We start from the raw sequence: 16,859 nt of genomic DNA, 5'->3' as shown, positions 1-16,859 counted from the left end.
TCAGGGGGACCTCCTCGTGGGACTGCTCCTGGGCCTGGCCAAAGTGGCCATCAACTGGTCCAGGCAGCGGGCAGTCGAGGGGGTCATTCGGCGCGACTGTCTGTCTCTCTTCCGGGGCCATGTTTGCGCCTGGTTGACCCTGGAGATGGAGCACGCGGTGTCCGCCGGCATGCTCGAGGCCTTCTGCAACCGGTGGGCACCGCAGGGTCTGGAGTGCATCATCACCCCGGCCAACCAAATTTCAATTTAATTTGTTAAGTTTCATTTAATGTTTTATTAGTTACAGTCTATTTGTTTATGGGTTGCTCAAAAAGAGTACACCATCTTGATAATAGCCTGGAATTTGCAGAAACCCCTTTATGTCTGTACATTTTCTCTTTTTACTAGTAAATGCACTAAACTTTCTGGGAAAGCCAAGAATACTGTATTTAGTACTTCAGTGGTGTTCAGAAATTTCAAAAATGAAAACTGATCATTAAAACATGGGGTTAAAGCAATCAAAATTTAAAGCCATTATTAATCTGTCCCCATCAGGTTTTTGACTTGGCAAAAGAAGGTAACCCTACATAAATGAGGGACGTGGATTGGCTAAAGAAATTAACAAAAACCTCCATAACCCGGTGACCACCATACCGCCAACCTCGGATTGCCAACCCTCCAGGATTGCCCTGGAGGCCCAACCAAGTATTTACTTCATGCAAATTTACAGGAAGATCGCAAAAACACCTTATTGGTTGGAACAGATTGGCAACCACGGTGATTGCAACTCGCCGGCCAATTTGGCGTGGGTGAAACTTTGATTGTGTTATTTTAAACGGAGTGGCTGCCGCCAACGCACAACGCTTCTACCCAGTTTCTGTGCCAGCCGTGGCTAAGTGGGTAGCACCCTCGCCTCTGAGTCATGAAGGTTGTGGGTTCGAGTCCCACTCCAGGGACTTGAGCACAAAAATCTAGGCTGACATTCCCAGTGCAGTGCTGAGGGAGCGCCGCACTGTCGGAGGTGCCGTCTTTCGGATGAGACATTAAAGCGAGGCCCCGTCTGCTCTCTCAGGTGGACGTAAACGATCCCACGGCACTATTTTGAAGAAGAGCAGGGGGAGTTATCCCCGGTGTCCTGGGCCAATATTTATCCCTCAACCAACATAAAAAAAAAATTATCTGGTCATCAGCGCATTGCTGTTTGTGGGAGCTTACTGTGCGCAAATTGGCTGGCGCGTTTCCCACATTACAACAGTGACTACACTTCAAAAAGTACTTCATTGGCTGTAAAGCGCTTTGAGACGTCCGGTGGTCGTGAAAGGCGCTGGTTGGTTGGTTGGTTGGCTGCCTGCAGTCGCGTCCTAAATTTAAATTGTACAATGCTTATATATATATTTTTAAAATCTGGCAAAGGCTGGGGAATGTAGTTTAGATTAAAGTGCAAGGCTTTAATGCATGGCCCTTTAAATGTCTGGAGCTTCCTGTCCTTTGCACACCAAGATGGTGGAGGAGAATTTTTTTTATTTATATATTTTGCCGCCAAATTTTAACGATTCCACTTGGGCCGGGTGTGGAGGGAAAAAAACACAATTAAAAAAAATTAATCTCCATGAGAGCCGAAAATAAACCAGGCCGCTGGCGAGCTGACGGAGCCTTTAATTGTCAAGCGCGCCTGGCGAATCTGCCGCTACCAAATGTCTGCGAGTTGGTCCGCCGGAAAAGACAAATTTCAATAATCAGCATTAAAAAAAAACAATAACGCCCCCGGGGGGAGTGAGTCGGCTCGTCCTTCAGTCTCTCTTGCCCCCAGAAAGAAAGAAAGAGAGAACGACAGAGACACAGGCGTAACGAATCTGCCGATCCGAGTTTGGGGTGGTGTTTTTTTTATTTCCTCCCATCGACGGACGGCGGGGGGAGAGGCGCAACCGAACGTGCTGTGACCGAGCGCGATTGGGGGGAGGCGGGGCTTGGCTATGACAGGCAGGTGGGACCGACCAATCGGCGGGCCGGTTATTTTTCAAACCGACCAATGGGAAGGCGGCCGAGGCTGGGCCGTCCAATCAGCGTGGGGTGTGGGCGGTGTCGGAGCAGGCTAGGTTGCGGGGTGCGCGCGGGGTGTGTGTTTTTTTCGCTCTTTTATCTCCAGTTGCCCATTTTCCCCATTACCACCGAGGGGGGGAAATTCAGTCAAATTTTTATCTTCTAATTTTTTTTGAAAAAAAAACCAACCCTTCGGGGACCCGCGGCTTTTTTTTTTACAACCCTCCTCCCCAAAAAAACCCCGCGGCGGATTATTTCCCCCCCTAAAATTATATGGTTTAAAAAAAAGAAAAAGGGGGTTGTGTGTGTTTTTTTTCTCTCGCAATTGGCCGTTTGCGTACGCTGAAGCCTGAGGCCTGCGACATTTTTATTTTTTTTTGGAGGGGGGCTGATTTTTTTTTAACGAGGTTTTGGGGGGGGGGGGTGGGTGGTGAAAGAGAGCGAGAGAGAGACCGAGAGAGAGAAAACATCTCTCAAAAAATCTCTGGTTTTAATTCTTGGAAAACCCTTTTCGTTCCCGCCGAAGAGATGTCGAGACCTGTCAGGTTCGTATGTAGTGCATTTAAATTAATGTCTGCTCGCTGGAGAGGCATTGCGATTATTTTTAATCTCTCTCACGCAGGTATTGTTTTCTTAAAGCGGGACTGCGTTTCCAAAAAAACAAAATGCCAATGCTTCCTCCCCCACCCCCCTCAATCTCTTTTTTTTGTGTGTGGTGTGTTGCAGCAATCTCCCTAAATGCGTTTTTTTTTTGCAGTTTAAGGCAACAATATAGAGACACGATTGCAACCTTCATTTTCATCCCTGGATTAAAACCCCAAAGTGCGTCTCCCACCGTCTCAAACCCCCTAATGTTTTAATTAATGGAAATGTGAATGGCATTTGTACAGTTGCTGAAGTGCCATGTCCTGTATTCAGTTTGCACCGAACTGTGCAAGCTCCTGACATTTGGCTTGTCCTGGAATTACAAATTTTATGAATTTTTCCTTTTTTTTTGGTGTTGGTGGGGGGAGAGTCTAATTGTACTGTTTGCAAGCGTTTGTGCTTTTAGTTGACCAGAGCAGCCAAAGATCTAATTACAATTGTTTGAATTTAATCGTTTATGTTCATTAAGGGAATTGATACCATGATCACACTTTCCATGTTTTGATGTGAACCTTTTGGTGTATGCAGAGTGTAATTACGTACGCATATCAGTACGTATTTTAAATAAAATTGGTGGGATTCTTTTTAATTCAATAAGTGGGAGTATTATTCCTTGTATGATATTTATTGAGCAAAGTCAGTATCTGCGTCTCCATTTTGAACTGTGTCCTGTAAAAGACATGTGGTTTCTGGGAAGTTGGAGGGACAAGTGGGCTCATGCTGTGACTGCATTCCACATACTGTTGTTCTCAATCCCTTGTGAAGTAAATAGGAAACTTAAGTCTTTAAAGTCAAGTGATGGCACTCACTAGTACACTTAACAAGGTTCCTGAGGAAATGCAATCATGGCAGACTTTTGTTTAAATGAAAGCAAATTAAATTTGTAACTGTAGTCTCTTTGGGGTTTGAGCTCTATGTCTGATTGGAAATGAGCAGAGTGTGGGGGGAGTGAGGATAGGATGTACAGCCCTAGATCCAGGTGCATTTCGTTTCAAGATGGTGGATCCAGAATACAGACAAGAAACATAACTTTTTTTCCCTCTCAAAATGAGCTATCAAATGTTACTTTAAATCTGGCAGTGACAGTTTAATTTTTGGCAGGATAATCTTTTTAGGTCATATTTTTGGGCATTTCAAGTGACTAGAATTGTTCTAGAATAATTCAGCATGCAAATAGAAGATTTTGAGTTTAAACTGCCACCAGTTTCCTTTTTATGTTTACTCTTGGTTTTTCTCATCCCCAATACCAGTCTTTTCCCCCACCTCCCCACAATCCAAGACGGGCACTTGACCTGTTCCTGTGCAAATATTATTGCACAACAAAGCTAGGATGTATGAGAGTACCAGAACTGGATCTTTGCAAAAATCTAAAGTTATTGTTAGTTTTTATTGAAGTGGTGGAAGTTTGTGCAGTTATTAATGTTTCCAAAATGTGCCTTTAATCTTAAAATGTCATCCCAATTCTAGGCATTTTGGTAGTAAGTGGACTTGCAGTAACTAATATTTTCCATTATTTTTTTCAGGAATAGGAAGGTCATTGACTACTCACAGTTTGAAGATTCTGATGGTATGTACTATGCATGAAATCAGGTAATTTTAAGTAGCTTGTCTTGTGAATTTAAATACAGAATCATCCCTAATTTCTTGAAGGCGCTAATTCATATTGTAGTATGTTTTCATGGCACCATCCACTCAACAACAACTTGCATTTATATAACGCCTTTAGCATGGTAAAACGTCCCAAGGAGCTTCATGGAAACGTTATCAAATAAAGTTTGACACCGAACCACATAAGGAGATATTGGGACAGGTGGTCAAAGAGGTAGGTTTTAAGGAGTGTCTTAATGGCGGAGAGAGAGTGGTAGAGAGGTGGAGAGGTTTAGGGAGGGAATTGCAGAGCTTAGGGCCTTGGCTGCTGAAGGCACAGCCGCCAGTGGTGGAGCATTTACAATCGGGGATGCGCAAGAGGCCAGAATTGGAGGAGCGGAGGGTTGGCGGTAATGTTCCCTGTAATTCTTTTGGGGGGCGGCGGGCACACGGCCCATTCAAAATACCACACATGCACAGTTTTTCTATGTAAAAGCCGGCTGGAGCGCCGAGCAGCTTAAGGGGAACATTGGTTGTAGGGCTGGAGGAGGTTACAGAATAGATCGGGGCTAGGCCATGGGGGGATTTGAAAACAAGGATGAAAATTTTAAAATCGAGGAGTACCCGGACCAGGAGCTAATGTAGGTCAGCGGGGTGATGGGTGAACGGGACTTGGTGCGAGTTAGGACACAGGGCAGCGAGCACCGGGGTGATGGGCGAACGGGACTTGGTGCGAGTTAGGACACGGGGCAGCGAGCACCGGGGTGATGGGTGAACGGGACTCGGTACGAGTTAGGACACAGGGCAGTGAGCACAGGGGTGATGGGTGAACGGGACTTGGTGCGAGTTAGGACACGGGGCAGTGAGCACAGGGGGTGATGGGTGAACGGGACTCGGTACGAGTTAGGACACGGGGCAGTGAGCACAGGGGTGATGGGTGAACGGGACTTGGTGCGAGTTAGGACACGGGGCAGTGAGCACAGGGGGTGATGGGTGAACGGGACTCGGTGCGAGTTAGGACACGGGGCAGTGAGCGCAGGGGGCGATGGGTGAATGGGACTTGGTGCGAGTTAGGACACGGGGCAGTGAGCACAGGGGGTGATGGGTGAACGGGACTCGGTGCGAGTTAGGACACGGGGCAGTGAGCGCAGGGGGCGATGGGTGAATGGGACTTGGTGCGAGTTAGGACACGGGGCAGTGAGCACAGGGGGTGATGGGTGAACGGGACTTGGTGCGAGTTAGGACACGGGGCAGTGAGCACAGGGGGTGATGGGTGAACGGGACTCGGTGCGAGTTAGGACACGGGGCAGGGGGCGATGGGTGAATGGGACTTGGTGCGAGTTAGGACACGGGGCAGTGAGCACAGGGGGCGATGGGTGAACGGGACTTGGTGCGAGTTAGGACACGGGGCAGTGAGCGCAGGGGGCGATGGGTGAACGGGACTTGGTGCGAGTTAGGACACGGGCAGCAGAGTTTTGGATGAGCTCAAATTTATGGAGGGTGGAAGATGGGAAGCTGGCCAAGAGAGCATTGGTATAGTCAAGTCGAGAGGTAACAAAGGCATGGATGTGGGTTTCAGCACCTGGTGAGTGGAGGCAGGGGTGGAGACTGGCAATGTTATGGAGGTCGAAGTAGGCAGACTTGGTGATGGAGCAGATACAGGAAACTTTGTGCTATCCGGCACCGACGGGACCGAGCTGTTGCCGTCCCATCAAAACTGCCGGACAAACCAGCGCTAATGTTGAAACATACGGAGATTTGGAGCTCCGTATCTGGCAACAAACCCTGTTGCTTAGCAACAGCTTCTAAACAGTCGGCCGTACCTTGCAAGCGTCTCTAGCTTAGCAACAGCTTCAGCGAGACCTTGCAGAGCCTGACTGGTTGGGAAAAAAAAGCAACGAAAAGAAAAAAAAACTAACGAAACGGCTCCTGCTTTTTGCCGGTGGCTCGAGCATTCCGGACAGTTAACCTCCGGACAAACCAAAGTTTCCTGTATGTGGTCGGACACTCATCTCTGGATCAAATACGACACCAGCACTGGATGCAGGGCAAGCAGTGTGACAAATCATACAGTGTACATGTCGAGAGAGGCGGTGGTGAGGTAGAGCTGTGTCTCGCCGGTGTACACGTGGAACCTGACGTGTTTTTGGATGATGTCGTCGAGGGGTAGCATGTAGATGAGAAATAGAATAGTGCCGAGGATAGACCCTTGGATGACCCCAGAAGTAACGATGCAGGAGCGGGAAGAGAAGCCATTGCAGGTAATTATCTGGCTACGAATGGATAGATGAGGATGGAATCCGACAAGGGCAGTCCCACGCAGCAGGACGACGGAGGAGAGCCGTTGGAGGAGGATGGTGTGGTCAACTGTGTCAACGGCCACAGACTGGTCGAGAAGGATGAGGAGGGATATTCTAACTCTGTCACAGTCACATAGGATGTCATTTGTGGCATTGATGAGGTTGATTCAGTACTGTGGCAGCGTTGGAAACCAGATTTGAAGGATTCAAACATGGAGTTGCGGGAAAGATGGGCTTGAATTTGGGAGGCGACAACATGTTCAAGGACTTTGGTAGGGGAAAAGAGCTTGAAGATGGGGCGGTAGCTTGCAATGACAAAAGGGCCAAGGGTGGGTTTTTTGAGGAGAGGGGTGATGATGGCATATTTGGAGGGGAGGGAGACAGTTCCCGAGGAGAGGGAACCGGTAACAATATCCGCTAACATGGGGACTGGGAAGGAAAGTTTGGGTGGTCAGCAGTATGGTGGGAATCGGGTCTCATGGACATGATGAACTCGATGGCGAGTGTCGCAGCCAAGCACAGTCCTGTTTTTATTTGCCGTCTACATACGTACTTACAGCAGGATTCTTTTTGGTTTTTTTATTCTTTCCCTCTCTCTGCCCTCCCCAGCTCAATGTCACAGGCAAATACATGGTACTCTTACTGCCACTCCCCCCTGCGGCAAATAACTGTAGCTACAGGGAGTAGAACCTGAGAGCATCTTGGTTTGCATGGCATAATTTTACACTAGACAGTGAACGTACAAACTGCCCTCACTGGAGCTTTTAGATTTTTTTTTTAAAGAAGAACTTTAACTGAGATTGCCCACAGGAAGTTGAGGGTCAAAGATCCAAATATGCACAATGTTAAATTGATCTTGAAGCTGATCTTATAGTAATTGAGTAATTTCCATAGGTTTTAAAAGCAAATATATGGCCACAGTTTTTTGTGATGTGGCAAGAAGTTAGTTTATCTTGTTGACTTGTTCATTGGTGTCTCTCTCACACTCTCTCTCTCTCTCTCTCTCTCTCTCTCACACACACACACCGTGACAAATTCTGGAAGAGCAGACTGAAGTTCTGCAGTGTACAACTCCCATGTGGACCATTGTAAACATCATTTTATTTGTAAATTTATATAATGCCTTTCATATCCTCTCGACACCCCAAAGTACTTGGCGTAATCACTGTTGTAATGTAGTAAAACCTGGTAGCCAATTTGCATACAGCAAGGTCCCACAAACAGCAATGAGGTAAATGACCGGGTAATCTATTTTTAGTGTTGCTTGAGGAATCAATGTTGGCCAAGATATCAGAAGAACTCCCCTGCTCTTCTCTGAACAGTGGCATGGGTTTTTATTTACTTAAACTGCCTGTTCGGGTGTTAATGTTTTATCTGAAAAATAGCACCTGTGACAATGCAGCACTCCCTCACTACTGCACTGAAGTGTCAGACTAGGTTATGACCTTAACCCACAACCTACTTAGAGGTGAGAGTACTACTATGGATCCCTGTAATATCCACCTACGTACTGATGTAAAAACAATTGAATATTCTGTTGGCCAGTAGTAATCAGATGACCGTGCTTATTTTTTTGGCAGTCTTCTTAGCCAATAGCAATCGTGATTGTTCCAATGTCTCTTTGTAAAGCAATCTCTGCCTTTATTATAGTTATGTGAGTGTTCTGTTTGACTGGGTTTTCCATCAATGGGAGTAAAGCAGGCTAAGTAGAATGAAGATTAATGACAAACCTGCTTTCAAAATGGCACTGGCAAAACAGTATCTGTATAGGATATTGCCAACGCTGTTTGTCATTTCTTCAATGAATCTAATATTTTACTAGCTGAGCTCTTAGATTGTGCATTTATATAAAATGAATTGTAGTGCTGATCTATCTTTCTCTTTTTGGGGTTGTGAATATGCTTTTATTTTAAAGACTTCTGTTCAGAGCAAACATATGCATGCTTATTTTGATCTTTATTACTATCCAGCTCGATTGGTCTGTATGCATCTAAAGTTCTTCTGGTTAAGTTTTTTTCATTTGGTGTGAGTATTTTGAGTTAGAGGACTGATTCAAGGCAGTAATGCATCTTGGGACTTGGATGGGTTTTCACATCTGAACTGTTTTTGTTATCTTGTATTCAGTGTTCCCTCGTGCGGCTTTGCAGTAACGGGAATGGCCCCGCGCAGGCCACTCACCGGCTTTTGCACTGTAAATACCACTCATGCGCAGAAATTTAAAGGGACCGCGCATTAAAAGAAACGGGCCGCACGGAACAAAGCACAGCTCACGGGAAACATTGCTTGTATTGCGTATTGATTTCTAATTTGAAGTGCACTGGTGACTCAGTACAGTACAGTAGTAGATAATGGCCCAGATTTTGCGGTCAGCGGCCGAGGCACGGCACTCGACGTTCGTTAGCTTGCAGCTGCCCACAGACTTTTTGCGGGCTTTTGAGTGGCAATTTACGGTTATTAGAGCTCCTTTCCAGCGGTTTGCCCTCTACAGGGGATCTGTGTTGTGTGCGAGCAGGGAAAGCAACAACATGTCTCTTCAACCAATCAGATTGAAGAATTCTCACTGAGACACACAGAATCTATATTGGAATATTGAATTCAATGTAAAATCATGCACTGAAGGTGATACTGAGAGGGAAAGAAAGATGGGATTAAGAGAAAGATAAGAAACAAAGAAAAAGTTTTAAAAAAATCTCCAACAATAATTTAAATTTTGAAGGAGTGAGACTCCACGGGGGCAGAGGTTATTTGGCAGTAATGAAAACTTATCACGGCGTTAAAAAAACAAAATTAGAGGGAACATTGGTGGGTAGAATCTTTCAGCGAGGTTCTAGTGTAGCTAAGCTTGTGGAGGAGCAGGGCAAATAAGAACATAAGAAATAGGAGCAGGAGTAGGCCAATCGGCCCCTCGAGCCTGCTCCACCATTCAATAAGATCATGGCTGATCTGATCCTAACCTCAAATCTTCTATCACTGTGCATCCACCCGAACCCATGTGATCTCCCGGGAGAGGCGAAAAACCAGATAAAGACCCAATGGCCAATTTGGGAGAAAAAAATCTGGGAAATTCCTCTCCGACCCATCTAGGCGATTGAAATTCTTCCAGGAGATCACTCTGTCCCTATATTTTCTACAGTACTTACCTTCTGTAAAGGCGATCTCCACCCCAGCCAGGAACAGGAATAAAACCATCTCCTGAAATCTAACAGAATTAGAACATAGGAGCAGAACCAGGCTACACGGCCCCTGGGCCCACTCCGCTACCCACAGGGCCATGACCATTCCGAACCTAGACTCGTGTCCAATTTCCTGCCCGCTCCCCGTAACCCTTAATTCCCTTTACTTCTAGGATACTATCTATTTCTGTTTCAAATTTATTTAATGATGTAGCTTCCACAGCTTTCTGGGGCAGCAAATTCCACAAACCTACCACCCTCTGAGTGAAGAAGTTTTTCCTAATCTCAGTTTTGAAAGAGCAGCCCCTTATTTTAAGATTATGCCCCCTAGTTCTAGTTTCACCCATCATTGGGAACATCCTCACCGCATCCACCCGATCAAGCCCCTTCACAATCTTATATGTTTCAATAAGATCGCCTCTCATTCTTCTGAACTCCAATGAGTAGAGTCCCAATCTACTCAACCTCTCCTCATATGACCACCCCCTCATCCCCGGGATTAACCGAGTGAACCTTCTTTGTACTGACTCGAGAGCAAGTATGTCTTTTAAGTCTGGACACCAAAACTGTATGCAGTATTCCAGGTGCGGCCTCACCAATACCTTTGTACAACTGCAGCAATACCTCCCTGTTTTGATATTCCATCCCCCTAGCAATAAAAGCCAACATTCCATTGGCCTTCTTGATCACTTGCTGCACCTGCATACTAACGTTTTGAGTTTCGTGCACCAGGACCCCCAAATCCCTTTGTACTACAATACTTTCCAGTTTCTTGCCATTAAGATAATAACTTGCTCTACGATTTTTCCTGCCAAAGTGCATAACCTCACACTTTCCAGTATTGTATTCCATCTGCCAAATCTCTGCCCACTTACTTAGCCTGTCTATGTCCCTTTGCAGGTTTTTTATGTCCTCCTCACTCACTACTTTCCGTCCCATCTTTGTATCATCTGCAAACTTTGATATGTTACACTCGGTCCCCTCCTCCAAATCGTTAATATAGATTGTAAAGAGTTAGGGACCCAGCACTGACCCCTGCGGAACACCACTAGTTACTGGTTGCCAATCTGAGAACGAACAATTTATCCCAACTCTCTGCTTTCTGTTAGAGAGCCAATCCTCCACCCACGCCAGAATATTACCCCCAATCCCGTGATTTTTTATCTTGAGCAATAATCTTTTGTGTGGCACCTTGTCAAATGCCTTTTGGAAGTCTAAATACACTACGTCCACTGGTTCCCCTTTATCCACCCTGTATGTTACTTCCTCAAAAAACTCCAGCAAATTTGTCAAACATGACTTCCCCTTCATGAAACCATGCTGAGTTTGTCCTATTAAATTATGTTTATCCAAATGTCCTGTTATTGTCTCCTTAATAATGGACTCTAACATTTTACCAACCACAGATGTTAGGCTAACAGGTCTATAGTTTCCAGCCTTCTGCCTACTACCCTTTTTAAATAAGGGTGTTACATTAGCAGTTTTCCAATCTGCCGGGACCTGTGCTGAGTCCAGTGAGTTTTGGAAAATTATTACCAATGCATCCACAATCCCCACCGCTACTTCCCTCAAGACACTAGGATGCAAGCCATCAGGTCCAGGGGATTTATCCGCCTTGAGTCCCATTATTTTACCAAGTACCACTTCCTTAGTGATTTTAATCGTATTTAGTTCCTCCCCCCCCCCCGCCTAGAGCCCCCTGTTTGTCCAGTGTTGGGATATTCTTAGTGTCCTCTACTGTAAAGACTGATACAAAATAATTGTTCAGTGTTTTTGCCATCTCCATGTTTCCCACCATTAATTTCCCGGTCTCATCCTCTAAGGGACCAACATTTACTTTAGCCACCTTTTTTTCTTTTTATATAACTATAGAAACTTTTACTGTCTGTTTTTATATTTTTTGCTAATTTACTTTCATTATCTTCCCTTAATCAATCTTTTAGTTATTTTTTGCTGTCTTTTAAAGACTTCCCAATCTTCCATCCTCCCACTAGATTTGGCTACCTTATATGCCCTTGTTTTTAGTCGGATACTATCCTTAATTACTTTACTTAGCCACGGATGGCTATCTTTTCTTTTACACCCTTTTTTCCTCAGTGGAATATATATTTTTTGGAAGTTGTAAAATAACTCCTTAAATGTACACCACTGATCATGTACCGTCTTACCCTTTAATCTATTTTCCCAGTCCACTCTAATCAATTCCGCTCTCATACCTTCATAGTCTCCTTTATTCAATCTCAGCACGCTTGTTTGAGATCCAACCTTCTCACCCTCTAATTGAATATGGAACTCAACCATGTTATGGTCACTCATTCCAAGGGGATCCTTTACTAGGACATTTTTAATTAATCCTGTCTCATTACACAGGACCAAATCTAAGGTTGCTTGCCCCCTGGTCGGTTCAGTTACATACTGCTCAAGAAACCCATCCCTAATACACTCAATGAACTCATCCTCAAGGCTGCTCTGCCCAATTTGATTTGTCCAGTTAATATGATAATTAAAATCCCCCATAATTATAGCTGTTCCCTTATTACAAGCCTCAACTATTTCCTGATTAATACTCCGTCCAACAGAGTTGCAACTGTTCGGAGGCCTATAGACTACACCCACTAGTGTTTTTTCCCCTTATTATTCCTTATCTCCACCCAAACTGTTTCACTATCCTGCTCCTTTGACCCAATATCATTTCTCTGTATTATAGTGATTCCTCCCTTTATTAACATAGCCACCCCACCTCCTCTCCCTTCCTGCCTGTCCTTCCTGATTGTTAAATAACCTGGTATGTTTAATTCCCAGTCATGGTCACCCTGCAGCCATGTTTCTGTAATGGCCACAAGATCATACCCATATGTCGTTATTTGTGCCGTTAACTCATTCATTTTGTTACGAATGCTACGTGCATTCAGATAAAGAACTTTCAAATATGTTTTGTAACACTTAGTTCCTGTTTTTTCCCTTTTTAGTACTTTACTTTTTGCTCCATACCTTCTGTCCCTTCCTGACATTCTGTTTTTTAATTCCCCCACTGCTACCTAAGTCTATGACCTTCTCTGTTGTTATTTCTATTATTTGCTCTCTAGAAACCTCCCCCCCACTAATTAGTTTAAAGCCCTCTCTACAGCCCTAGTTATATGATTCGCCAGGACTCTAGTCCCAGCACTGGCCAAGTGGAGTCCGTCCCAACGGAACAGCTCCCTCCTGTCCCAGTATTGGTGCCAGTGTCCCAAGAAGCAAAACCCATTTCTCCCACACCAGTCTTTGAGCCACGCATTTAACTCTTTAATTTTATTTATCCTAGCCATATTCGCTCGTGGCTCAGGTAATAACCCAGAGATTATTACCCTTGAGGTTCTGTTTTTTAATTTGACCCCTAGCTGCTCATACTCCTTTAACAGAACCGTCTTCCTTCTCCTATCTATGTCGTTTGTACCAACATGGACCACGACAACTGGATCCTCCCCCTCCCACTCCAAGTTTCTTTCCAGCCCAGAAGAGATGTCCTTAACCCTGGCACCGGGCAGGCAACATAGGTTTCGGGACTCCCGCTCTTGACTGCAGAGAACCCTATCTATCCCCCTAATGATACTATCCCCTACCACTACAACATTTCTTTTTACTCCCTCCACTTGAATGGCCCCCTGTACCACGGTGCTGTGGCCAGGTTGCTCATCCTCCCTGCAGTCCCCGCTCCCGCCCTCACAGGGAGTAAGAACCTCGATCCTGCTGGACAAGAACAAGGGCTGCGTCTCCTTCAACACTACATCCTGGATCCCTGTACCTTCCTCACTCGTAGTCACACCGTCCTGTCCCTGACCACGGACTACATCTGCAGTAATTAACTTCATAGGTGTGACCATCTCCTGAAACATAGAGTCCAGGAACTTCTCCCCCTCCCTGATGTGTCGCAGTGTCTGAAGCTCGGTCTCAAGCTCCATAACATGGAACTTGAGTTCCTCTAGCAGCAAACACTTGTCGCAGATGTAATCACCGTGAGCCTCAATGGGGACCACCGGCTCCCACATCTCGCAACAGTAACACATCACCTGCTCCATTCTATATAATTAATTAAATTTCTTATTATTTGTTATGAAGACCCTGCCCGGATATAGATGATAATGTCACACCACTATTCAAAGGACTTACCAACTTAAAGGTATAAAAGAGAAGAGAAGGAAGAAAACCAACCAACCAGCTGATCACCAACCTCCTCCTTGAATACTGTCTGTGGGGCCTGTTTGGTTGACTCGTCTCGCTGCTCCGCCTCCGCAGTGTTGTCCAAGCCTGGGAGTGGGGAACAAAACAGAGCAAAAAACACACCCTCACCTCCCACTTATCCGAACTCTCCCACTTAGCAAAACTCCAGCACCACTCAATGCACAAGGCACTCCGTGGACTGCACTAGCCCCTCCCCTTTTATACCCGGATTCTACTTCCGGTTTAAACTGCCCAAGAGTTTAAAAAACCCTTAAAAAATTAAACTTACTTCAAATAATTGACGACTTAACACACTAAAATTCACAAAATACACTTAAATGATTTTTCTCCCACTTAGCAAAACTCCAGCACCACTCAATGCACAAGTCTGTAATTTCCGCATTTTTACATAGGATATACGGCACAGAAACAGGCCATTCGGCCCAACCAGTCCATGCGGTGTTTATGCTCCACTCGAGCCTCCTCCCGTCTTTCCTCATCTAACTCTATCAGCGTAACCCTCTATTCCCTTCTCCCTCATATGCTTAGCTAGCCTCCCCTTAAATGCATCTATACTATTTGCCTCAACTACTCCCTGTGGTAGCGAGTTCCATGTTCTCACCACTCTCTGGGTAAAGAAGTTTCTTCTGAATTCCCTATTTGATTTCTTGGTGACTATCTTATATTGATGGCCTCTAGTTTTGCTCTTCCCCACAAGTGGAAACACTCTCCCTGTATCCACTCTGTCAAAACCTTTCATAATTTTAAAGCCCTCTATTAGGTCACCCCTCAGCCTTTGTTCAAGCAAAAAGAGACCCAGCCTGTTCATCCTTTCCTGATCGGTCTACCCTCGCATTTCTGGTATCATCCTTGTAAATCTCTGCACCCTCTCCAGTGCCTCTATGCCCTTTTTATAATATGGCGATCAGAATTGTACGCAGTACTCCAAGTGTGGTCTAACCAAGGCTCAATACAAGCTTAGCATAACTTCACTACTTTTCAATTCTATCCCTCTAGAATTAAACCCTGGTGCCTGGTTTGCTTTTTTTTATGGCCTTGTTAACCTGTGTCGCAACTTTTAGTGATTTGTGTACTTGTACTCCGAGATCCCTTTGCACCTCTACTCCACCTAGACTTTCATCCTCCAAGCAATAAGTGACCTCCCTATTCTTCCTACCAAAATGTAATACCTCACATTTATCTGTGTTGAACTTCATTTGCCAATTATATGCTCATTCTGCAAGTTTATTAATGTCTTCCTGTAATTTGTTGCAGTCGTCTGACTATCCCCCCAATTTGGTGTCATCTGCAAATTTAGAAATTGTTTGATTCCAAAATCTAAATCGTTAATATAAATTGTGAACAGTGGTCACAGCACTGATCCTTGTGGAAAACCACTACCCACCTTCTGCCACTGTGAATCACAGAAATCACAGAAACCCCACAGTGCAGATAGAGGCCATTTCGGCCCATCGAGCCTGCACCGACACATATCCCACCCGATCCCAGTAACCCCTACACCAACACATATCCCACCCTATACCCGTAACCCCACGTATTTAATCCCCCTAACACTAAGGGTCAATTTATCATAGCCAATCAACCTAACCCGCACATCTTTGGACTGTGGAAGGAAACCGGAGCACCCGGAGAAAACCCACGCAAACACGGGGAGAATGTGCAAACTCCACACAGACAGTCGCCCGAGGCCGGATTCGAACCCGGGTCCCTGGCGCTGTGAGGCAACAGTGCTAACCACTATGCCACCGTGCTACCCTTTATCCCTACTCTCTGCTTTCTGTCTTTACTGCACTTGAGTGAACGCCAGAAGTTGCTGTCTGATTTGCTTCATAATAACGGTGAGTGCTGATAGCCTCACCATTATTTCTATTGGACTACATTAGACCAAGAGGTTCTCTGGTTGCATACCTGGTTTTTACCATGTTGGCTGATCTCGAGCAGATTTGTGCTGCCATGCGACAGTTGACCTCGAGTCTCTTCGCCAGGAGCAAGCGGAAGCCAAGCGCAAAGAGCGCACGTCAACCCAAGCACCCCACCCACCCGCCCCTTCAATCACCGTCTGCCCCACCTGTGACAGAGACTGTAGGTCCCGCATTGGACTCACCAGTCACCTGCGAACTCCTTTTTAATGTGGAAGCAAGTCATCCTCGGTTCCGAGGGACTGCCGAAGAAGAGTCCATGGGTGAGGAGGGAAACATTGGTCAGGATCCTTGATTCTGATTGCTGTCCAGTCACCGTGTTGGTAGTGTACACATGTGGGCGTCGTACAAGGACAGGATCGTGTATGGTTGTGATATCCTCTTGGTTGAATAGCCTGCCAGTACTTATTGTCCTGACTTGTAGGTCATGAGGTTACAAGTGGCTTTGCTCCCTGCGGAGTCATACCCCAGCGGAGTCGATGCCTTCAAGAGAAGAATGGTAAAGTGAAAATTAATCAGGGTGTGGGGCAATGTTCCCTCTAATTTTATTTTGGGTGTGTGACCCCTTTCAGAGTTCCACGCAGTGCGGTTTTTCTGTTTAAAAGCTACTGAGCGGCCTGCACGGGACCTCCAGACCACTGCAGCTTAACAAGAACATTGGTGTGGCGACAATGTGTTGATTAGGATGTAATTGTTAATCCTTGTTTGTAAACAGTATTATTAAATGACAGCGCAGTCATGAACATTAAACAGTCCTTGGAGTGATCTTGAGGCCCTACTGATTGTGGTTTAACTTGCTCATGTATGGTTTACAGTAATGTAATCACACGTTTGATTCAACCCACCTTAGTTGGCCTGGCAACTGACTGCAACTCTGTCCCAGTTGCTCTCTCTTCCCTCTTGCTTCTCTTCTGCATCAAATTAATTTATCTTCATATCTGACCCCCCTCTTAGCCTCAATCCCTTTATTTGTTTTTCTGATCATTTTCAAGTGT

At 45.4% G+C, this 16,859-nt stretch overlaps 1 protein-coding gene across 2 annotated transcripts in view; it reads left to right on the top strand.

Moving 5' to 3' along the window:
• Positions 1-2,432: 2,432 nt before the first annotated feature.
• nucks1a (nuclear casein kinase and cyclin-dependent kinase substrate 1a) overlaps positions 2,433-16,859 on the top strand; it is a 50,060-nt gene continuing 35,633 nt past the window's right edge. Inside the window, exons 1-2 of one of the 2 annotated variants that reach the window (XM_086011155.1) lie at positions 2,433-2,564; positions 4,188-4,231. In XM_086011155.1, coding sequence (XP_085867281.1) covers positions 2,548-2,564; positions 4,188-4,231 — 61 coding nt within the window. In that variant the 5' untranslated portion in view covers positions 2,433-2,547. Of the gene's footprint in view, positions 2,565-4,187; positions 4,255-16,859 lie in introns of those variants that run through there. The other variant, XM_086011156.1, reaches the window with a different exon arrangement.

Source organism: Somniosus microcephalus, chromosome 18, assembly GCF_052327205.1.
Source record: "Somniosus microcephalus isolate GS21.2 chromosome 18, FLI_Smic_1.0, whole genome shotgun sequence".
Lineage (NCBI taxonomy): Eukaryota > Metazoa > Chordata > Chondrichthyes > Squaliformes > Somniosidae > Somniosus > Somniosus microcephalus.
The sequence above is the reverse complement of the archived record's forward strand: the minus strand, read 5'-3'. Positions and strand labels throughout refer to the sequence as shown.